Source organism: Melozone crissalis, unplaced genomic scaffold (genome assembly GCF_028551555.1).
Source record: "Melozone crissalis strain CALT ecotype California unplaced genomic scaffold, PUWL_Pcris_2 ptg000002l_1, whole genome shotgun sequence".
NCBI classification, from domain to species: domain Eukaryota; kingdom Metazoa; phylum Chordata; class Aves; order Passeriformes; family Passerellidae; genus Melozone; species Melozone crissalis.
Genome location: NW_026535780.1, coordinates 10,629,390 through 10,653,210, shown reverse-complemented (window position 1 = coordinate 10,653,210; position 23,821 = coordinate 10,629,390). Strand labels below are relative to the sequence as shown.

At 40.6% G+C, this 23,821-nt stretch overlaps 1 protein-coding gene across 1 annotated transcript; it reads left to right on the top strand.

The window, feature by feature from the left end:
• The first annotated feature begins 7,291 nt into the window (after nucleotides 1-7,291).
• On the top strand, nucleotides 7,292-23,525 carry SQLE (squalene epoxidase). The gene is made up of 11 exons (XM_054271440.1): nucleotides 7,292-7,941; nucleotides 9,957-10,209; nucleotides 10,500-10,680; nucleotides 13,314-13,410; nucleotides 16,469-16,582; nucleotides 17,379-17,550; nucleotides 18,393-18,488; nucleotides 19,036-19,178; nucleotides 20,308-20,404; nucleotides 20,825-20,912; nucleotides 21,685-23,525. Exons 1-11 carry the CDS (start codon nucleotides 7,651-7,653, stop codon nucleotides 21,875-21,877), a joined length of 1,725 nt encoding a protein of 574 aa, XP_054127415.1. The 5' UTR covers nucleotides 7,292-7,650; the 3' UTR covers nucleotides 21,878-23,525.
• Nucleotides 23,526-23,821: the final 296 nt, after the last annotated feature.

The window sequence follows — 23,821 nt, the reverse complement described above, 5'->3', positions numbered from 1 at the left end:
TCTAACACTTAGGAGCATAAAGGTTAGAGGAGAATTCTGATATGAAAGACAAAAAAAATCAGGAGATCAGAAGAGAGCAGCTCAGCAGTACTGAGGGCATCCCTGCTCCACAGAGCAATGGAAGTCAGCCTCTCCCCATCTCACTCATGTTCTCCTCTGATAAGTAAAGAGCCTTAGGACATCTTACCATGGCCAGTGAGCCCAGTAGATTATTAGTTCTAGCTCTGTATTTGTTATGTATTTTCATAAAAAAAACTTCGAGTTTGGCAGTTGGCTCTTCGATAGTGTTTATCCTGCCTTAAGAGTTCTTGCTTAGAAAATAAAAGTTACCTGAACAAAGTGGCTTCTTTGTTTCACCACCTCATCTGGGCAGGGTGAATCACTGTAGAGATCAGTATCTTCAAGGAGATGAAAGAAGGGATGTTACATTCCATTAAATTAGGCTTGGAGTTTAGAGGTCAATCCAAAAGTGCATTTTGTTTAGGAGTACTTTTTCCAGCGTTTGAAGATTAAGAAGCAATTGCACCCCCTAATGAGAAACTGAAGTAGATGCAGAAGAGACTGAAGAGAACGGGGAAGATGGATGACAGAGAAAATATACAGAACTGAGTGGAAGAACTTATCTATGTCTTGAAATGATGTATTTTCAGAAGGTTTTATCACATGTTCCCACAGTCTAAAGAGACAATCTTTAGTTTACAAAGCAAGCAAGCAAGCAACCAAAAACCCTTCTAAATTGAATTTGCTAGCTGTGGATCCTCTCCTTGTTTTGTAGATAAGACATCTTGCTGTAATGTGCTTCTCTACAGTCTATAATTACAGGCTGTCCTCATTCTTACTGACATTTCCAACCTATAATATTCAGTCATAAATTCCACCTATCTTAGATGCCAAATTATTTGGGCTTTTATTAGCAAGCAGTACTTTTTGTTATGAAGTCATGTGGAATTTAGTATGTGGCAATTAATCTTGAGATTCATAGAATAGAATCACTGATATTGGAAAATACCTATAAATTCCTCAAATCCAACCATTAACACAGCACTGCCATGTCCACCATTAAGCCACATCTCTAGGCACCACATCTACTCTTATTTGGTGTCTCCACCCTTCCCTGGGCAGCCTGTTCCAGCCTGACAACCCTTTCCATGAAATTTTTTTTCCTAGTAATCAATCCAAACATCTCCTAGTACAACCTGAGACCATTTCCTTTCATCCTGTAACTTGTTAGTTGGGAGAAGAGACCAACCCCCATCTAGTTAAAACCTCGTTCCAGGGAGTTGCAGAGAGCTGCAGAGAGCCATAAGGTCTCCCCTGAGCCTCCTTTTTTCCAGGCTAAACTCCCCCAGCTCCCTCATCAGACCTGTGCTCCAGTAAGTTTGCTCAGCAGCAGGACAGAATTACTCAAAGCAGAGTTGATGTGGATTAATTCCTGTAGGTTTGTTTGGGGTTTTTTGGGTTTTTTTAGTATTTTCTAAGCTCTCTCTCCTGTTCCCTTCTTTGCTGGCTTGTCCTTCCTATTTGCCCTCCAGAGCTCACCTGTTCTGAATTTCTAGAGCATGCATGGATTACTATAATGTGTAATTTGCAATTCTACCTCATAGGAATTCACGAATACACCCAGCTCTTCTGTTCATAGGGCTGGTGCACCTCTTGCTTCATCATTGCTGCATACTGAACTTGAAGATGTGATTGTCTTCTGGGTGAAGCTGAGCTTCAGCTATGTAGAAACAAACTACTCGCCAAGCAAACAATGGAGTGAAGCAACCTCTGGGGTCCATAAAGAGAATGTGTTTGGATTGCATGTGGCAATAAAGCAGTGCAGAGGCTGCATTTCTATTCAGTGCTGTGTAACTGCTCAAAAGGAAAATAGTTTTTAAAAATGCCACTGCAATGCTGAAATGATTCTCCACCCCAACTCTGCCTCTTGGTTCTTCAACCCTTTTTTCTTTTCTCATGATCTGTAGCATATCTACTCTCTATTAACCCTAATCCTACATCACCATCTTCTCACTATAAGCCTGAAGATTGCAGTGCCTCGTGAAAACATTTTGCTGTCTTCAGCAAGGAACAACTAGGAAATGTCTGTGAAACACATAATCAAAATCAGAGAAAAACACAAAACACTGTCACAAGATGGTGTGAGGATTGTAATTTTTAAAACAATGAGTTAGCCTCTCCTTTCCATCCTTCCACCCTGGTTATCTGACTTGTGATTATGGATATCATTGGCTGAACACACACTTACTCTATAGAGTAAGAAAAAGAGTAAACATAATGATAGTATAGTTAAAAATCACCACGTGAAATCTGAGATAAAATGATATAAAAATGGACGGCATAATCTCAGCCTTACACAGAAAACAGAAAAAAGAAGGGGACTTGTTGGAACCCAGGACATTCCTCTGACTGCCCTGGATGACTGGAGACCCTGGCAGGGGGCTCAGAGACCTTGGCACGGACTCAAAGACACCTGTGCCTTCAACTTTACCCCATGGAAACAATTACCACTTTGTGCAAAGAGTTATAAGCCACAAGGGTTTGAGTAGAATGATAGTGAATTTGTCACAGGGTGAAAAAGTAGAATTTTGGGGATTTAGAATGGGGGTTCAGGAGGCAAGATGGAGGAATCTGGGTGTGTCCTGTCCTTCTTCTCGTCCTCCATCTTCTGCTGTGATGGTGACACTTTTGGATTGGTTTAGAGTAGAGACAAACTGTCTAACATAGGTGATACGTATTGGAAATTTATTGTAAATAAAGTAGACATAGTTCTTAGTATTAAAAGATAACACCAAGGGCAGTCAGTGTGCCATGAACCAACCTGCCAGACTGATCTCAGCAGGTCAGAGAAAGAATGTTAGAGATAAGAGAAAATAACCTTGAAAAGCAGAACCAACGAATCTTGACTTCTTCTTCAGTCCCAGGGCTGGGAAAAAGAGACTTTCTAATACCTTGGGGGTCATTTCAAGCACAGAAAACCCAAGAGGGACAAATGCCTATGGGTGTAGCTGTGGGGCTGCCACAGGATATGTAGCCACTGGCTACACCACAGCCTGTGTGTTGCCTGTGTCCCTCAAACCCAAACAACTTTAAATTACTGCCAGGATTCCCCAGGGATTACAACTTTGCCCCGAGATAGGTACCATTTTAAATATTCTGTACTATCTAACTGCAAAGAACATAATAGCTAGTGGCTTTAATTCCCTAATTATGCATTAATAAGACACAAATTATTTCACAATGTTCCTGCTGGAATAGAGAGAAAATATTGCTAAACATCCCTTGGTACACTTTAAAAATACAATAAATATATCATCAAGATCAACTTTTATGATGTGTTACATAATATTTTTAACTCCTTAATATAATTCCAGTTCATGCTTTACATATATATTCGATAATGTTTTTGCTGTTGTTCAGACACTATGCTGTTTTTTTGACATTCATTAAAATAATTCTAAAAACATTTGCAGAGTTCATTGTGATCAGTATTGAAAATATCCAGCTGCACTGCCCTACTTATTTTGATAAATTAGTTCAACTACCCAGCTTCTCAATAAAATGCCCACATAAAGGACGGTGGGTTTTTTATTCCTTCACACACCCAGTGATATAAACACAATTATTATAGCTTTTTATGTAAGTGGCCTCTTGCTTCAGAGCTTGAAGCATCTCTGATTCTGAGTAACTGCAGTTTCACATAATTATTCTTCTTGTTCTTCAGGATCCCTACCACGCCTCGTCCAAACATTTACCAGGCTCTGCTGCTTCTCATGATGATGAGTGAAACACAAGAATAGATCTTCTTCTTTTTCATTTCAGTTTATACACCAGACTTGCTCCATCTATCTACCTGTGCAGGTAGAAGACCATTACTAATTATTAATGACAAGGATGCATAGTGAGACCAGGCTCTTTGTCACCTGTAGCACATCCACGGACAGCAAGGGTCAGTGTCACGCTGACATTGTACTCCTGGGGCAGTTGTGACCAGGAACCACGAGGGACATGTGTTTTAAGGCTCTGCAGCTTAAGATGGCTCAGAACAATGCCTGCTCCTGCACAAGAGGCAGGTTTCATCAAATGATTTATTTTTTATACCTTGGAGTTCAGTCATTTCAGGTTATTCCAACATCACACCGCTGCCCTGCCAATTGCTGATCATCCAAGTCTGAAAAGAGCATTTTGCTGAGGGAAGGTGCATCCTGAGAAGGGTTAAAAGAAAAGACTGCTCAACTCCAACCTCTTCTTGGGAGCCTTTATTTCCTGGTTGCAAAGAGTTCAAAATTTTAGAAATTCCTGCTTCAGCCTTTTCATATTTGCCACTGTGAGATTTAAATAATTAAAAGATGTTTCACAGTAGTCATTTTAACAGGGTAATGCAAATGAAACAAGAAGTTCCTCATTCTAGAAAAAAAAAAAGTTCAGGAATGCACATAAATTGTAAAGTTGGATAATAAGGTCATGGCATTTAACAACAATAAAATCAGTAGCTCTATCTAGGTATCCACCTTAGTTACAACAACATAAGCAAAAAAAAGGTTGCTCTTACAGTGAACTTGCATTCCAAGAAATGTAAATATGCCAAGCTCTTCACCACAGCAAGGAGATTGAGAGTAAATGAAGGAGCAGGGAGCCACCCATTTCCAGAGTCCTGGCTGGAAATACAGAAATGTTCTGATAGCATCTGAGACTCAGATGCATCTGTCAGAATTCTGCAATTGCTTCAATTCCCAGCACTAACCACTCCAAACAGAAGTACCAAGAAAAATTACTCACAAATTACATAATCTTGAAATAAATTTTGCATGAGTATTTCATATAGAGAAGGCAATTTCTTGGGGTGGAAGGAGAATAAGCATGAGGTCTTGCTGATCACCTAATAAGATTTAATTATAGCCTGCAGCCAGAGAAACACCCACACTTACTCATTCCCATCCCTTCCATGGATTGCTGCCCTCTGCTCTGGCTCAGGCACAGTGGCTACAGGGTGACTTGGACAAGACAAAAAGTTCATGTTCTGTAGTGGGTTACACATACCTGTTGTGAGCAAAATAACCTTACAGCTGCATTAAGCAGGATCCTCATGGGGTGAAAGGTTTTGTGTAGTTGGCACTAAAAGGAAAGAAGAAATTCTACTCTTGTCTTAAAATCATCATTCCACTATCTTCATTCACAGAATTCTGCTTCCATCTGTCTCCTTGCCTACCATCCTTCTTTCTATTAGCCACTTCAGCTTCTTCTGCTCCTTGGTACAGTTCTGAATATGCCCTTGAATTAGTCTGGTATTAATTTTCAGCAATTGTTGGTTCATGTATAATAATTTACATCCCTTAGTCTTCAGAAGGTTTGTGTTGGTTCCAGTAACTTGAAGGCTACGGCTCTTCTTGTGTTTGGTCTCTAGCAAGAAATACCCAGAAGGGTTAAACACAGTTTAATTCTATATGTGGAGATTGGACCATAAGGAAAAGACATTTTTAGCAGGCACAAGGAATATTTATAAACTGAACATAGGAAATCAAGTGCAGATGTATTTAAGTTCAGTCTCCAGTGGTTTAGAACTTGTTGACAGCTGTAATAACCCTTGTTCAAACTGGGGAAAAGCAGTTCCTGCTGTGAACATGTTTTTACAGATAGATGTGTATGATTTTGGATGCTTCTGCTACACCAGAATTCATTTCATTGTTGAGGGAATAACCATCATTGTTGGATGAGACTCAGGTTTTTACCAAGTAGAAAAATCTGAGTTTGATCTCTTTAGTTCACAGAATCTTTACTTTTAGCCTGAACTGACAGATCAGATGAATGAACCAAAGCCCCACCTCTTAATGGCTTCCAATTTCACCTAGATTTATTCAAAAGTGTCAAACTGGTTTAATCTCATTTCACTGAGAAGCTACCAGATATTTCTCCCCTCTTCAAAATCTATTCCATTTTACCACTGGAAAGATCTCATCTCCTTTAGCTCGATATGAGTGTGATTGGTTTTGATTATTTCACTAACCTCCTGAAGTCCCATCGTGTTCCACAGATTCCTCACTTCAATACTGTTATGCTGTGATAGACAGACATGTTTGATATTGTTGCATTGCAGCAAGTACACAGCCCAAGAAAAGTCTCTCTTGGAGAAATGAGAGGACCACAGGTTAGTGTCCTTGAGGAGTTCAAGGCTAAAAGAGGAAGCTCAGGTTAATCGTGGGCTGCAGCAAAAGCAGTGGCCAGCAGGATGAGGGAAGGGATTCTGCTCCTTGGCTCTGCTCTGCTGAGACCTGAGAGCTGTGGGGAGCCCAACACAACACACACGGATCGATTCCAATGAGCCCAGAGGAGGTGCAGCACCTCTCTTGTGAAGAGGGCCAGGAGTGATGGGGCTGTTCAGCTCGGAGAAGCCTCTGTGGAGACCTGACAGCACATCCCAGTGTAAAGGGGCTACAACAGAGCCAGAGAGGGACCTTTCACAAGGGCATGGAGTGACACGACAAGGAGGGACGGCCTCAAACTGAAGAGGAGTAGATTTAGACCAGATATCAGTAAGAAATTCTTTACTGTGAGAGTGGTAAGGCACCGGAACAGGCTGCCCAGAGAAGCTCTGGATGCCTCATTCCCGAAAGCGTTCAAGGTTGGGCTGCATGGGGCTTTGAGCTGGTCTAGTGGAAGGTGTCGCTGTCCAACCTTCCAATTTCGCTTCCATCTCAAACCGTTCCATGATTCCCGGATTTCTCCGATGGGCGGTGCTTTCTCTCGCGTTCCCCGCGCAGGGACACAGCCTACCAGCGCCCCTCAACGGCTCCGCCCCTCAGCGTCACCACGGCAACCCGCCCCGCCCTTCGCGTCACATCGCCCGGCGGGCGCAAGCCCCGCCCCACCGGCTCTCCAATTGGTCGCTGGCCATAGCGCCATCTCGGCATAGCGCCGCCGATTGGCCGGCGCTGCTGAGGCACGGGCGCGCGGTGCCCGCGGGGCGGCGGCGGCCGTTACTCATTAGCATGGCCGCAGGGCCGCCCCTCCCGCGGGCCGCCCTCGTCATTCGCGCCCATTGCCCCTGGTTCCCTCCCACAGCCCCATTCCTGCCGCGAGGCGCCGCCGGGCGTCGCGACCGGGTCAAGGAGGGAGGCAGCGGCACCGCATCTGCTCTGCGTGAGGCGGCTGCGGGGTGCCCTGGTGCGGGCAGGTAGAGCAGAGCATCAGCCGCGCCCCCCTGGGCGTGCACCGTCCTCCCCCGCCCCGCGCGGCGCCGCTGCCTCATCCGCGGGCGTGAGGGCTCGGCAGCATCGCCGCCGCCAGCCGAGGAGGGTCCCGGCCCCGGGCGGGGCTGGGCACGGCCGAGGGGTGACTGGGGGCGGTGAGACGAGCTCCGGCTCCTCCGGCATCGCGTGTCCGGGAGGGGATTCTTGAGAAGACATTTTCTGTATTGGTTTTTTCCGGTTTCGGAATCGCTGTCCAGGCTCCTGTGGCAGCCTGGCGAGGTGGGGCTTGTTCCTCTTCTGGGGCTCCTTGTTTTTCCATTGAAATCTCCCCACCTTCCAGTAAAAAGGAGATCGTCGCTTTTCTGTAGATACGTTTTTTCATCCCTTCCACGAAACCCTATTTTCGGCAGCATCCATCTGCGGCGAAGGTTTGGAGCTACAATCGAGATCAGTGACCCTCACGATGTGGACCTTCCTGGGTATCGCCTCCTTCATTTACGTGTATAAAAAGTGTGGGGACCTCATGACTTACGCTAACAAGGAGGTGCTGCTCTCCGTGCTGGTGTTTTTCTCGCTCGGCTTGGTGCTGTCCTACAGGTACCACTTCAGGGGGCCCCGGCAGCGGCAGCAGCAGAAGCAGAAGTCGCACCTGGGGGTGCTCTCTGATGTGCTTTCAGCATTGCCGCTGGTTGGCTTCTTCTGGGCCAAACCCACCCCGGCATCTCAGCAAGTTGAGCAGCCCAAATCCAGAAAGGTGAGTTGGATTGAGACGCGGCACATGAGGTGAAGGGTCCTGCTGCTCTTCCCTCTGGCCACTGACACGCTGCTCTGGTGAGGGAAAAGAGCGAAGAAAGGGGTGGACAAGGTTTGTCTTTAGATGCTGGATGTTTGATTTGACATATTTTGTGTCAGTTTTGGATGGCAAAAGAAAGAGTGAAACTTACTTTGTGGTAGACAGTGGTAGACCAGGGGTTTTCTAGCATCAAAACAAATATGTTTTAAGAAAGATTTGGAGTAAAGGCTTATTGCAGTAGCAGAAAAATATCTTCGGTTGCCAGTCTGTTGTAGAGCTGAAGGACTGGAGAATCTCGCCTATGACGAGAGGCTGAGTGACTGTCCAGAACAGAAGGCTGTGTGTAAATACCTGCAGGAAGGGTGCAAGGAAGGCTGTGCCAAGGCTTTTTCCATCAGTGCCTGGTGACGGGAAGAGAGGTGCTGAGCAGACTGAAACAGAGATGTTTGCTCTGGGCATTGGGAGGCACTATTTACTGCCAGGGTGACTAAGCACTGCAACGTTCCCAGAGAGGTGGAAGAGTCTCCATCCTTGGAGGTATCCGAAACAGGGCCCAGGCCAGTCTGCTCTGACCCTGCTTGAACGGGGGCTTTGGACCCCATGATTTCCAGAAACCCTTTCCAACCTCTGCCATTCTGTAACTCTCTGATGAGCTTCATAATATTTATGGATAAAACACATTTGTTTATGCAACTGCAGATGGAGTTAGTGGGAAATGATTGCTGACCTATTGCTTGTACAGTAGGTGCAGGACTTGCTCAGATAGTCGGTCTGTTCCCTTGCTGTGGAACAAGTGGAGAGCTGTAGGTGGTGCCTGGAGCTTAGCTGGAGTCCTGCCATCCAAGACTATGAACTGGGCATAGATATCCAGTACATCTGTGGTCAGCACTATTTGGCTCCTTTCCTGTGTACTTCTGGGCAATTTCACATGAGCATGATCCCTCACACAGAAATACATGAAACTGGTATTGGCTGCAAGTCAAAGGTTTTTGATTTTTATTTAATTTTTCTCTTCAAGCCTGCCTTATCCAATTTCTTGTGCTACCTGAATTCAGATAGTTTTGCACTCTCTTGCTGTATTGTAGATACAAACATGACACTAGGCCACTAAAAATTCTGGTGTCAGTGTGTTTCACTGATGCAATCACATTTTACCAATGTCAGCGCTGCAGTGCTGAGGCATTTGTGAAAGACTGAATTGAACTCTCATCTACCAGCTGGAGAAATCATTTGCAGCTTTGCAATGGAGTTGCCCCTAAAATTATTTTTCACTTTGAAGTGAATGTGATTAGGTGCTGTTGGGGAGGTTCTATAACAGAGCTGATTTAAGATACCAGTTCTGTATTAACTGATGTCCTGTGCAATATATATCACCTCTTAACAGCTTTAGATGTAGATGAATGGTGATATTGATTATACTTTTAGATGTTACATGAGTCTTCATTTCAGGACTACTTCTTAAAAGCATTTCCCGGGCAGCTGCTTCTGCTGACACCTTTTCATTCTGAATATTACCATAAGTTGCTGTTTAGTTAGTTAGGTAGGTTCACTCAGAGTATAATTTAAAAGGAGTGTGTTTTCCAGAGAAATACATTTTCCACTAAATCTAATACCTTTTTCATTAAAAAGTGCTAAGGCCTCCATGCTGGAGTGGTTCACTGGCATGAAGGTATCAGTCTTACTTTATAGGACAAGAATATGGGACTGCCTTTTATATTAGCTTTTATAGCAGGTTTTAGCCAGGGTCTTGATTTGCAGCAGTGTTGGTTTTTCTTTTCTCTGCTTGTTGTGCTTTTGTTGCCTTGTAGAGTGTGACAGATTCAATTTTGGACAAAACTAAGCTGCAAGATGCCTTCCAACCTCCAATGCACCCTCAGTACCCTGGCTCAGAGTAGAGCTGCTCCAAAGTCAGCCCACTTGACAAGGTTATGGTACATATCCATTGGCATGTGTAACTTTGGCTTTGTTTTCTGAAGGGTAAAAGAGAAGTGAACTTCTCAGATGTGTATCTGACAGAGACCGCTCCAAACACAACGTTGTCACCCCAGTATGATCCAGAAATTATCATTGTGGGATCAGGAGTCCTTGGCTCTTCCTTGGCCACAGTGCTTTCCAGAGATGGAAGGAAGGTGACTGTGATAGAGAGGGACCTGAAGGAACCTGACAGGATAGTTGGAGAATTGCTGCAGCCTGGAGGATTCAATGCTCTTCGAGACCTGGGTCTTGAAGGTGGGTACATTTCAGAGTGTGAACAGATCTGTAACACAAGAGTTACTACACTCAACAGTGTATTTAGTTAAAGCATGCCTACAGGAAAAAATAAGAAAAACATTATCTGAACTTAACATTTGAATTAAAATCACTTGTGTATTTCCAGTTTGATATTTTGAAAATACTCTTCTTTCAACATGTCTATTTTGTTTAAGAAAATTGGACCCTGTGTAAATAAATGCCTTTCATAAAAAATTAGGCTTTGTTAAAGACTCATTTTAACCCATCTGTTGGCTTTTATCTTGCAGATACAGTAGAAGGTATTGATTCACAAATAGTAAATGGTTACATAATTCATGATCTAGAGAGCAAATTGGAGGTTGAGATTCCTTATCCAACATCTGAAGACGGACGTGTGGCCAGTGGAAGATCTTTTCATCATGGCCAGTTTATCATGGGCCTCCGAAGGGCAGCCATGGCAGAGCCCAAGTGAGTCACATTGTGAACAGCACAGTTGGCATCCAGAGATTCAGAAGCATTGTTCCCATCATTTCCATGAGATTCCTCAACCATTTCCCAGCACAGAGGGCTGTGATGAGCAGGAGTGAGAGAACATAGCAGCTGGAGTTACTCATTCTGCTCTCTGTAGACGAGTTCATAAGTTATATATATCACACTTTGGGACAACTTAATCTTTAAGGGAGTATGAGCTTTAAATATTAGGCAAGATATTTGCCCATCTGTGAGAGAGAACAGTTCACAGGTGCAGGGTTGATTCTCTTCTGCTGATTCTTGTGTTTGGCATTTTATCAGAAGTAGTGACCTCTTCTTGGTGAGCAGTGCACAGAACTTCTTTAGGCAAGGCATGAGTGGCAAATCTGGCACGATTTGTTAGCTCACAGAGAGGTTTGGGTTAGAAGGGATGACCTTTAAAGGTCAGGTGGTCCAGCCCTCCTGCACTGGGCAGTAGCTGTAGCTTTGACACTGATGTTATCAGTGATGATAGAAAGCAAGCATTTACATTTGTATGTTGTTTTACTTTCTTTTTTGACAGCAAGAAGTAAGCCAAAGTAACTAAAAAGCAGCATTAAATGGAAGTAGCTCTTTCCAGTTAATAATTTGTATGTTTCAGAATCTTGAAGACAATTTCTTTTCATAATTAAAAGAAAAAAAAAGGTGTTTTCTCTTAACTGTTTTCTTTCTTCTATAAAAGAGATGAGAAGTAAACTTTTAGTGTAATAGAATAGATTCTAGGTGCTGCTTTCTGTGTGGTAATTTTTTTGTACTGTCTTTTTTCCCCCCTAAATAATTTTTCCCCTAAGAATATGATAATGCCATATGTCCCTTGTAAAGGGACATATGGCATTATCATATTTTTATCTAACATCTTTATTCCAAGCTGGAAAATTGCTTTCTCCTTTCATGTTTGTTATATCATGTGAATTACTAAAAGTGGCACTAAAGATAGCAGCTCTGTAGTGCAGTTACAGTTAATGGTGACTGTTCACTAGCTCTGAAAGCTAAAACCTTCTCGAGGCTCTGAGTTCAATGAAATTTGGGCATCTGAGTGCTCAACTTGTGGGAAAAACTCCAGTAGCTGTTCACAGGATTTGAAACAAAAGCTTGCAAAAATCATGTTCATGACTTGAATGATATCCTTTCCCATTTTCCACACACTCCTGAATGTTTGTTTTGTGTATGCTTGCTTGCCATTTAATTTGTGGCATAGAAAACTGCATGTTTATGTGCACTGAAAGATCAAGAACTCTTAATGGTGACAGGAGATTTTGGGTTTTATTACAAAGCTTTTGAGGATATAGGGGGTAATTATTACTGATTAGTATATCCTCTTTATAAGCACTAGGCAATATGAATGTATTTTAAATAAGTTATTTTTGCTGCAGAAGGAGGTAAGGCATCATTGGTTTATAATAATAAACTAATTATATATAATTATAAACTCACTTATAGTGGATGAGAATGAGATGAAAAAGTGAGCACTCAGGTAACTGAAATGACAGCTGTAAAAGAAATGTAGAGCTGACAGATCTGCAGGACTCTGATTCCCTGGTATGCTGCTGCTGTCCCTCATGTTGAGGTCTCTGTTGAGTGCTCACTCATAACCATTCATATTTTGATACAGCCAATGTGCCTGTTTATTGTCAAATTAAGCCAGTCATGAGCTGCTCTGAAATGTCTGTGCTGGATGCCAGGGGAAAAAAACCCCATTACTTGAGATACTTGTATTCCTTTTAAGAGCCTAAAATAGCAAGCTGTTGTGTTCTCACGTGCACCTTTAGCTCAGTTCTGAAAGCTGTGGAATTCCATCTGGATATGGAATATTTGCAAGAGATTCAGTGTGTCCCATTTCAAGCTGCTGAGTCTGAAGTGCTCTGGTGAGGTCTAACAGCTTGGATCCAACAAAGAATATTAAGTTTAGAGGGATTTAATTTCTGAACTCAAAATAGTTTTGGTTGGGAGACAGAAGCAGGGGATGCTCCACTTGAACGTGTTAGCAGAACTTTACAAGCATAAATAGAAAAAAACCCAGAACTCCCTCCAAATTCCTGAGGTGACAAACTAGATACCTGTGTCCTAAGCAGGTTAGGTTAGTTTGGACTTCTCTGAGAGTTATGTGCCTGACTTTTATCTAGTGTTCACGTTAAGGGTTTAGGTGCTGCTGATCCTGCTCTTTAATTCTCCTCAGAGTTAGTTCTCACCTGCACTGTCAGCGATCCCTAGCTTTTAGCAGGGATGACTCAGGCAGCTCCCTGATTTCTGACCATTATTAGGTGTGAAACTCCTCTCAGCATCTCTCACAGGGCCGTGGGGCACAGCTGGGGACTCTACTAAGTGACAGGATGTTTATGATAAACAGTACAGTCTTTAGAATATTCAGGCATCAAACCAAAGGTAGTGTCAAAGTGAAATTTATGACCAACACTTTTTGACATTTAATGTGGCTTCAGAAAGTGTTCAAGAACCTTTTTTTTTTTTGCAAAATGTTAATCATGTTGGCAGAGACAACATTGTTGAAAATTTGGTTTTCTATCTATGTCTAGTGCCTTGAAATGCTGGCATCATTAATCCTCTTTTGTTTTAACCCCTCTGTTTCATTTCAGTGCAAAATTCATTGAAGGGACTGTGTTACAGTTACTTGAGGAAGATGACTGTGTTGTGGGTGTTCAGTACAAGGACAAAGAAACTGGTGACACTAAGGTAAGAGCTTTCTGTTACAATCTTTGTTGAACTGTTGAGAAAATTGAGGGTTGCTTTATATATATAATTTTTTAAAAGCTTGTATTTCAGAGCCCTGGTACAGAAATAATGTAGTTATCAAGAAAGCCAAAGATTCAATAAAGGGAGATTATTTTCTAGTGCATACAGTCTGGGAATATGGGAATTCTTGTTATAACTTCTTATGAAGCTTCTGCTTTCCATTTCTCTGGATAATTTGGTTCATTATTTGTTTCATTATGTTTATGTCTGGAGTTTAAAACCTTTCAAGAGTTCCAGGTGAAAAGAACAGTATATTAAGATTTGTGCTTCATCTGTGTGTAGTGGTCTGCATTTCCATATATACTTCCACCATCTAGTGAGGGACTGAGAATGAAAAAGCTACTTTTTGATAGTGAAAGCTCTGTCTTGTCATTTCTTGAATGACAGAAAAATAATTTTGGCATATTTTAATGCTAAACTGCTGGCTAAATGCTGTGAAACTGTGTGAACTTAGGAGAGACCAGTTTGGGTGGAACATTCTGTACTGAAGTTCTGGATATGCTGCCTATTCTCCAGGAAAACCAAATTTGTAATCTTCTTTGTGGACTTTGAAGTTCCTTTGTTCCCTAAAGTTATGTAGATGTACTCTGATGGGAAAGATGGGAATCTGCCTATGCCATGCTCCTCTCAATACTAGATGGAGAAAGGTCGTGAGTAGCTGGAAGATCCTGCTCAGATCTCTAAGATCAGAGGTCTCTGACATCTTTCCATCTCTAAGTCATTTACAGATGGGACTGGTAGCACAGAACCAAACAGGAGAGAGCCTTTTAAAAGCACTTGCCAAAGCTTAGGGGAGCAAGCTGGTTTTAGATTGTCCTCAGGCAAGTGCCATTTCAGCCACTCAATGGCTGAGTGCTGCAGCAGAGCAGAGAAGGAACAACACCCTTGACCCCTCTTGAGCTAGCTGGAGGAGGAGTGAGTTCCAAGTCTGTTCCTTGGTCTGGTTTAGCTGCCATTAAAATAAATGAAACTGTATTAATTAGGAAAGAGAATAAGCCACTGAATCACAGGTGTGGGAAAGACAGGGATATTGGAGAGGAGGAGGATTTTTTGCATTGAGAAAGGTGTTTGTTGGGATTTATTTTCCAAATTCAATTGGCTTTATCATCCAGGAACATAGAAGGGTGTTTTTATTTTGTTTGAGGGGTAGAAGGGGAACGTGTGTATTTTGTTTTGAGTTCTGTTTTTAAGCTTGACACACTTATGGATGTTATTGTTGTAATTTTAAGTGTGACTTACTTGAACACTAGGTGACCAGTGTTCTAGCCTGCATCTTTCCTGAAAGTCTGGATGTTGTTCTAAAGGCATTAAGTTTCCTGTCTCTATACTGGGGATAAACAAATTCATGTTTTGCACTGAATGCCAAAGTTCTGTGGCTGGAAAGAGCTGTCTCATTTGTTGGCTTAGATCTCCTTTGATTTTAGAAATCTAGTATATTAGAAATTTCCATTAAACATTTCTATTTACTTTGTTTCCCTACCTGTCAGTTTTTACAGTTTTTACAGCTAGGAAGTTCTTAGTTGAATAAAAAACCCAAACTCAAGCCTGTTTACATTCCTTAGCCTGCTTTTATAAAGAAAAGTGCCTGTGTTGTGTATGTGTTTTTCTGTTCTTTCCATCCTACATTCTCCACCACTTTACCCCTGAGATTTTTATTCTCTTAAATGAGGTTCAAATTAGCCAGTATGCTAAAACTTGCACAGTTTTTCAAAACTGGGCAACTGAATAGACTCAAGGTTGGTTGTGTTGACTGTGGAAGAATTGTAGCATGAGTGTTCTGCTCATTAGACAGCAGCAAACTGATATGGACAGGTGACTTTGGTCTAATTGCAGGAAAAATTAGAGCTTGCAGTCATCCAAGCTAGGAATCCATAGGAAAGAGGTGAATCCATAGTAGAGGTAACTCTACTCAGGAGCTCACTTTTATAAGCACAGACACATAAAACATGTTTTACCATACTCCCATCTACTGTCACCTGATTTTGTCCAACTTCCCTTCACACAGCAAAAGATGTTAAGGTTTGTGTGACCAAGTGGAGTCAGACTTGAAGATCCTTGTGAGTCCTCCCCAACTCAGAATATTCAATGATTTTATGAATTCACTCCAATACTGGTGGCAACTGCTCATAGAGGAACTCAGTCACAGAGTGACTCATCCATACAAGAGTAAAAGATTTGCTAGGAGTACTAGTGAAACACAGTGTGCTTTTTTTGCCTTACTTGCAAACTGAAAGCTTAAAGGGAGAAATACTTCTTACTGCTTATGCCAAGCAGATGAAATCACTGAAAGCTGAGGACTAATGCTTGTTGTAAATCTATTGTCATTTGAAGTTCAATCACTGAACACACTGACACTGAGAAAGCTGTAGATAGAAGGAAGCACCTACCTTTAAATGCTTCCTAGTATAATAATGTTGTTATATGACCATAAAAGTACATTTTAGTAACTGGAATTATTTGCTTATGTTCGAGAAGAATGTATGTGTTAAACATTAAGAATTTGCACAGACCTTCAGGCTGAACCTGATGAGTTTACTCAGATTTGTATTTTGTCCATATATATACTATTTGTCTAGTTCCTAAGTAAATTTGGAACTGCTCAGAGCTCCCTGTATGGCCTTTTAAAGAAGAGCCTATGTGCTTACAGCTTGTCAGTTTGTTATACTTTGGTTGGGTTTTCTATAGCTGCTTATACATAGTTCTTTAATTTGAAATTCTTTTTTGTTTTTTTTTTCTTCTGTGAGCATTATAGCCTGAAGGGAGCAAATACTTCTCTTTATTGTATTTTTTTAATCAAAGTTTCTACACAGTTCCCATAGCTGTGTTTTCTAAAAATGCTGGAGTGTGTTGTTAGATCAGCTTGTGTAGCAAATAGATAAATAGGAATACAAGGAAGGCAAACCCCACAGTATTTCTAATACCTGTGTTGGGAATTGCTTCTCATTGTTCTGTAGCAAAATTGATGGTGTCTTATCTTTATTTTTAATTTATGCTGCAGGAACTTCATGCTCCACTTACAGTTGTAGCTGATGGACTTTTCTCCAAATTCAGGAAAAACTTGATATCCAGCAAAGTTACTGTGTCCTCCCATTTTGTTGGTTGCATTTTGAAGGTAACTTTGAAGTATAATCCTATATAAACCACTGTGCTGTTGCTGAAGGTGGGCTACCCTGTAACCCATATGAACATGTTTGCCCTCAGGACCTACAAATGTCAAGAGAGAAGGTGGTGTCCTGGTTTTGGGCTGGGAATCTGGGTTGGTGGCTGGGTGGTTGGAGAATCCAGGTAGAAATCCTGTCTGGTTCTTTCACTCTGTGTCTGCTGCACTAACTGATGCATTAACAGCAAAAATAATTAAGGGAGCATGAACTGAAGCTAACAGAATTTTCACTAGCCTGGGAACACTGACTGGTAGGAACTCCAGTACTTTTGTGTCTCTAATCCAGTTACCTCTGCCCAAGTTTGTCTACTTTTGGGATCTCCTTTAAGACCTCTTTAGATAGGGCCCTGTGATTCTTCTTCAGTTGTATTTAGACTAATGGATTTCTTTCCCTCCCACCACTTTCTTTATGAAAGGAAAACAAAATTATCTTATTGAAAACTCCTACATTGATTATGTTACAGGTTTTTAATGGCATATATTAAAACTTGGTGAGGCATTCAAATGAAATGGATAAGTTAGTGATTCTAGTAAGTATTAAAATGTATTGGCAACAGAATTGTTGCTGCACTGAAATTCAGAACTTTCTTTTTGAAAACACTTTTTCATTCAAGAGAATAATAACACAAGCTTGATATGATAGAGTATTTTATTTAAAAGTGTTTTAGAAAATTATTTTTTATGTCTGATGTTTAATACCTTTTCATTAATCAGTCTCAATCTTTCTTCCCCTTCTTTCCTTTTTAAGGATGCATCACAGTTTAAAGTTAATTATGCTGAACTTGTTTTAGCAAAAACTAGTCCTGTGCTAATCTATAAGATTTCTTCAACTGAAACTCGAGTCCTTGTTGATATTCGAGGGGAAATGCCAAAAAATTTAAAAGAGTACATGATTGAAACCATTCATCCACAACTACCTGGTAAGTCTGGAGAGGCTTCTAGAGAATTGTCACATTTAAATATGTCAAAAAAAGGAGACACATTTCATTGAATTAATAGAGCTGTGTGGCTTTTCCCATGTGCACAGTCACTGTTTCAGGAGCCATTTACCCTTCTTTGGTTGCACACCACACAACACACAGAAGTTTGTTCAGCTCACATCTGTGAGGTCACCAAATTCAGGATTGTATAAAGCAATTCAGGATTATGTAAAGGTGAGGTCACCAAATTCAGGATTGTATAAAACTCTGGGGTCCCCAGCAGAGGAAGGACACTGACTTGTTGGAATGAGTCCAGAGGAGGCCAAGTTGACCAGAGGGATGGAGGGCCCCTCCTATGAGGAGTGGTTGAGAGAGTTTGATTTGTTCAGTCTGGAAAAGAGAAGGCTTTGGGGGGACCTAACTGTGGCCTTCCAGTACCTGAAGGGAATCTACCAGAAAGATGGGGCAGAACTTTTGACAAGGGCATCAGTGACAGGACAAGGGGGATGAGTTCAAATAGAGAATAGGTTTAGATTAGATATTAGGAACAAATTATTTACTGTGAGGGTGGTGAGGAACTAAAACAAGTTGCTCAGGGATTTTGTGGTTGCCACATCCCTGGAGATGTTCAAGGCCAGGTTGGATGGGGCTCTGAGCAGTCTGGTCTAGGGAAAGTCTCTCCCCCCATGGCAGGGGAGTTGGCACTACAGGATCTTCAAGGTCCCATTCCAACCCACACCATTCTCTGACTCTGTGATATCTCAAAGAGCTTAAAATGGATTGTGTACAAATGATTTGTGTTTTTGTCTAACTACTGTAACTAAAATATTTGGTTGTTGCAGATCATTTAAAGGAGCCCTTCTTAATAGCAGTTCAGAATGATCGTTTAAGGACTATGCCAGCCAGCTTCTTGCCTCCCTCAGCTGTAAACAAGAAAGGTGGGTATTATGAAATAAAAGGAACAAAAAAAGGCATTATAAGCATCTTCTGGGGCATAGGACTTCGTTGTCTTGGATCTGTTTTTGTTGTTCAATATAACTGTCTCATAAATCTTCTATAAAAAATAATATTTGAAAAATGTGTACCTTGGGCAACATTTAACTGGACTGTTTACGTTGACACCAGATGTTAAGTCAATGCCTGCTTTATCTGTAAGTTTAATTTACTCAGTTGCTCAAGCTTATACAGTGTGGCCTTTCCAAGAAAAAAATGATAAAAAATTAAATGAATTAACTTAAAAAGTGTGTCCTTTGACACATACCTATAAGGAAAAAATAGTTTGACCTTGATTATCTTAAAGCTGTTTCAAGCCTTTTAATTTAAAGACATACTTTGTGGGTTTTGTTTTTGAATTTCTAGTTGTTACACATCTTATTTTCTGCTGGTAATGAATTCTTAGTAAGTTTGATGTTTTTACAGAGGATTTGAATTTTAAGATTCCATAACAGTTGTGCAGTTTCCTGTTGTTTTTTCTCTTCTACCTAGGTGTTCTTCTATTAGGAGATGCATATAATATAAGACACCCTCTAACTGGTGGAGGAATGAGTGTTATTTTAAATGATGTTAAAATATGGAGACGTTTGCTCCAGGATATCCCAGACCTTTATGAAGATTCTGATGTTCTTAAGGTGATTCTTTATTTTGGATTTATTTTAGACAGCTTCTGCTGCAATTCAGCAACACACTTCTAGGTTTTATGTGACTCAGGGACAAGTAAGGTACTGGTGAGGCACAGCAGTTTTCAGAGCTTTGGCTGGAATATTCAGATATCAGGCATTCTCCAGTGGATGTGAATTAACTGCTGTGCTGTGTGGCAAGAGGCAGTTTCAAGACTTTGCACACTGACCTGCTGTGTTTGCTTAAGGAGACTGGTGTGCTGTGTCTAGTCAGGATACTTTGCTGGGATAACCTGATATTCCCATTTTCATAGGGCATTTTTAACCAGATTGATGCTAAATGTGGTGGGTTTGAACCATCACACTTGTGTGAGTGGAACCTGGACAGGAATGAGCTTGTGTACCCAGTCTTTCCAGAGACATCTCAGCCTCCACTGGCCTCTTGCCTGCTGCATTAATCTGAGTAGTAAATTAGAAGGGATCCTTCTTTCCCAGGATTTGCTCCATCAGTGTTCATGCAAGGTTTATTTTTTCTGTGATACTTAGTCCCAAAATTCTGATGAGTCGATACTAAGATTTATGTGTTTACTGTTTTTAAGGGGGCTGGGTGTATTGTCTTGGCTAAATTACAGATAGGTGTAATTGTAGACTACAGATAGTGTAATTGTAGACTACAAGTAGAAGGTTCCAAAAGTGTATTTGAAAATTGAGAAGCACTTGGAGGAACCCTGTATGCCAGGACAGTTCAGGATTTATCTGAATTTGTCTTAGCACATGCAGACACTTTAATGGCAGCTAGTGACCTCAGACTTGGTCATTTCCTATTTATTTTCAGTCAACTGAAGGAACTACATGAGCATTATCCTTCAAGTTTCAGCTGTATCCCAGACACCCCCTGTAGGATGAGAAACATGCTCTGGAACTTTTCCCTCCTATATTTAAGGCAAGGGAAGCCTGGATAACTGGTTCAACAAGTTTTTGAAATTCCTTAATGACCTAGCTTGGAATCAATCTAGCATATCACTAAATCCCTTCTACATGTCCATGAGCATGACTCTTGCCACCTCACCTCTTTGAGAATCTTTCGAAGGTTCCTTTGTATTTACTCACAGAAGTATTTCTTTTTCTTTTTTTTTTTCAGGCAAAAAGAACATTTTACTGGTCAAGAAAAAAATCTCATTCTTTTGTTGTGAATGTTCTTGCCCAGGCACTTTATGAGCTCTTTGCTGCCACAGATGGTAAATATATCTTAAAGTTAACCTCTGATTAGTTACAACTTGGTAAATAAATATGACTGGGAAGGGGATGTCCATGTCTCTGTGTGTGTATATTGTTATATATTGAAAATATATCAATCAAAGAATTTTAGTAAGTTTTCTTGTGTTCTCTGCCTAGATTTTTAAATAGAGTTTTAGCAATGTAAATGCAAGTCTGGAGTTAGAACTAAATAACAAACCAAAGAAAACAATAGTCAGTTAATACAAAAATATGTAGATATTCTGTAAGAGTATCCTTCGTATAAATAAAAGCAGCTTAAAGTCCTGCTGAATTGAACAGAACAACAAAGTCCTGGATTTAATATCAGTGTTGTGCATGCAGAAAAATGTTTCAGTATGTGTTGATTATATTTGCTTTATTAATTTTAATTAATTTTGTAGATTCCTTGCATCAGCTAAAGAAAGCCTGTTTCCATTACTTCAGACTTGGAGGAGAATGTGTTGCAGGTCCTGTTGGATTGCTCTCAGTGTAAGTTCACTGTGCTGGCAGTGGTTATTGTGAGCCCCTGAGAGATCTGCTTTGCCCCCATCAGGCTGCTCAACACAGGGAGGATGGCCCACATGAGCCTGGGTTTTAAGATGATACTGAAGGTTGGAGCTTTATTGGAAATTGTGTCTTTAAGTGCTGGTTCTTTTTATTTTTTTTCCCTGCATGAAAAAGGCCACTAAAAAGCTGGTGGCCCTAGTCTAGGTGGCACAGGAATTTGAATAAGGTAGAGGGGTCCAGAGCAGCTGGTGGAGATGATTCCTACTTGACAAACTGAGAGTAGTGTTGGGTGAGGCCTCCCATAAACAGCTGTAAGGAACAGGGAAGTCTCTAGCTAGGAAAGTGTTTGAATGACCCCTCAGAAACTTTGAATGCACACTAAACCCTCCTACTCTGAACACAGGAGAATGTGTGCTTTTATATTTCTCTCCTTTTGGACTGAGAGCTAAAACTTAAAAGCCTGTTTAAAATATTCCTCTGGGGGAAGACAAAGAGTAAGAGATAGCCAAAGAGAGCTAGAAATGAAGAGAAAGCAGCAGTGTGTGTTGGCCTTGCCGTAGAAGGGAATGCAGACTGGAGCAGCCCAAGAGAACCAAGTTTGTATTTTTCAGTTGAGTTGGCAGGACCACATCTGCCTAAATCAGAAGGGGCTGTGTGATCTTGAGTGGAGATCTGTATTTGTAAAATACAGAAGTTTTTCAGTTCTTTCTGATACTGTGTATTCACTAGTTTTATCTGTTTGTTTTTAATGCAGGTTATCTCCCAAACCAATGGTACTGATTGGCCACTTCTTTGCTGTGGCCTTGTATGCTGTTTATTTTTGCTTTAAGTCAGAGTCCTGGATCACCATACCTCGAGCAATTTTCAGCAGTGGAGCTATTCTTTACCGGAGCTGCTCTATAATATTTCCACTCATTTACTCTGAAATGAAGTATTTAGTCTATTAAAATCCAGGGTAAAGTGACTGGAGGAAGAAAGCATGAAAATCACAATGCCTTCAAAATCCTTGGACATGTATTATTTAATATTGTATCATGTTCTCCTCAAAATGCAATTTCCTTGATAAGCTTTTAACTTAATTTTGATTTTGTGGTTATATACATATATAATATATGTAAATATCTTTTCTTTGCAATTTAAGTTGAAAAAGGAGTTAGCTGTTTACAAAGACCATAATTAAGTGTTGACATGGTAGATAATTGACAGTTTTGACAGAATTTCTTTCCTTGCTTTATGCATTGCTGAGTGCACCACTAATATTAATAAACTGAGAAGTTAAAATTGTGAACCATATGCTGCTATTATCCTTCATGCTTTTTTCTGTTCAGTAGTTCCACAGACTTTATTACTGTGAAATAGCAAAACATTCTCAATTTGGTTATTTTGTTAGGATTTGCATCTGTTCTGTTTCTGTTGCAGCTAAGATACTGGTCTGTTGACACTTAAAAGGACACTGTAAAGGATGTCAGATCTTGATGTGTCACTATTTCTTTAATTTCAATTACTGTTGCAAGTGCCATGTTGCTCTTCTGAATTCCCTCTTTACACCAGAATTCATTTTAACAAGTAATAACCAAATCTTTGTTGGCTACTGCAATGCACTCAGGTAGTGAAAGCACATGTTTTTGAAAATTTCTTCTTATCTCATTTCCTTTCAAAACCTTGAAAGTTTGGAGTTGTTCTGCTTGGTGTGTGTGCAACTGAAGTTTAACACTGCCATGAACTGAAGCACAGCAACAAACTATCCACTGAAACAAATTGAGTCCAGGCTATTTCCAGTAGACAGTAATCTTTAATATTACTTCTGAAAATTAATGAAAAGCACCATGAAAGTGTCCTTTTAATACTTGGAGTGTGGTGGGATTATTTTTCCTGTAGGAATTACTGCATGCTACTAAAGAGTTCATGTCTGTTCCTATTGGTCACTATTCCTCTCGATGTTACCAGTGTGATTTCCTTTGCTCTTGTGCATCTGCATTTTCTCTACCTTTCTTATGATTTGTGTGGATATCACTGAATGGCTCTGCTCTTTTGGCATGCCTAAACAATCACACATGGGTGCAGGCAGCAGTCTGGAGAGTAGTAACAGGTTTTTATTCTTCTGTACTGGTGAAACTGTGACTCTACCTTGAAAATGACAGATTGCATAAGCTGTGTATAAACATCCATTTTATCTTGGACTGTGAAAAAAAATCTGTGGAGAGACTTTATTTAGTATTTTATTTGATGGATATTTCAAATGACTTTTTCTTTTCCAGAAGCAAAAGTATGTATATTTTTCTAACCATGATCACTTTTGATACCCTCTTGAAATTACACTCATCATGAATATGTCTATGTTGAAACTTTAGGGTAAAGTACTAATATTTTCAAATATATGTGGTAACTAAATTATGCCCCTTTAAGGGTACACAAAGTTTGCAGGATTTATACAAGTGTTTTCAAAATTTGTGACAATTTTGAAAATATTGATTAATTTTACATTTTTTATTTTTTTATATTATTTGCAGTCAGTCTCTTTAAAATCATGGATAAAAAGTCCTGAGCCAAATACACATCCTCAGCTTACCTAAATAAAAAGTTGTTATATCTGTAGATTATTTTTGTTGTGTGTCTCTGCCCAAAGAGTTTGGTTAAATTCTAATTTTTATGTTTAAATGTATGTATATATATATAAGGACTTTTTCCTTTCTTGTCCTGAATTCAGTGCCTGGTGAAGTGTCTTGATCAGGGTAGCAATCACTTATTGGAAATTGCGGGGGGAGAGATAAATGGGGAGGGGGGGGGGTGTGTGTGTAAGAAGGATCAGCCTGAAAATACAGCCATGAAATGGCTTCTGCCTTGTCCTCAGGGCAAGAGGAAAGGCTTCCTTTGGATGATCAGCCAGAGTG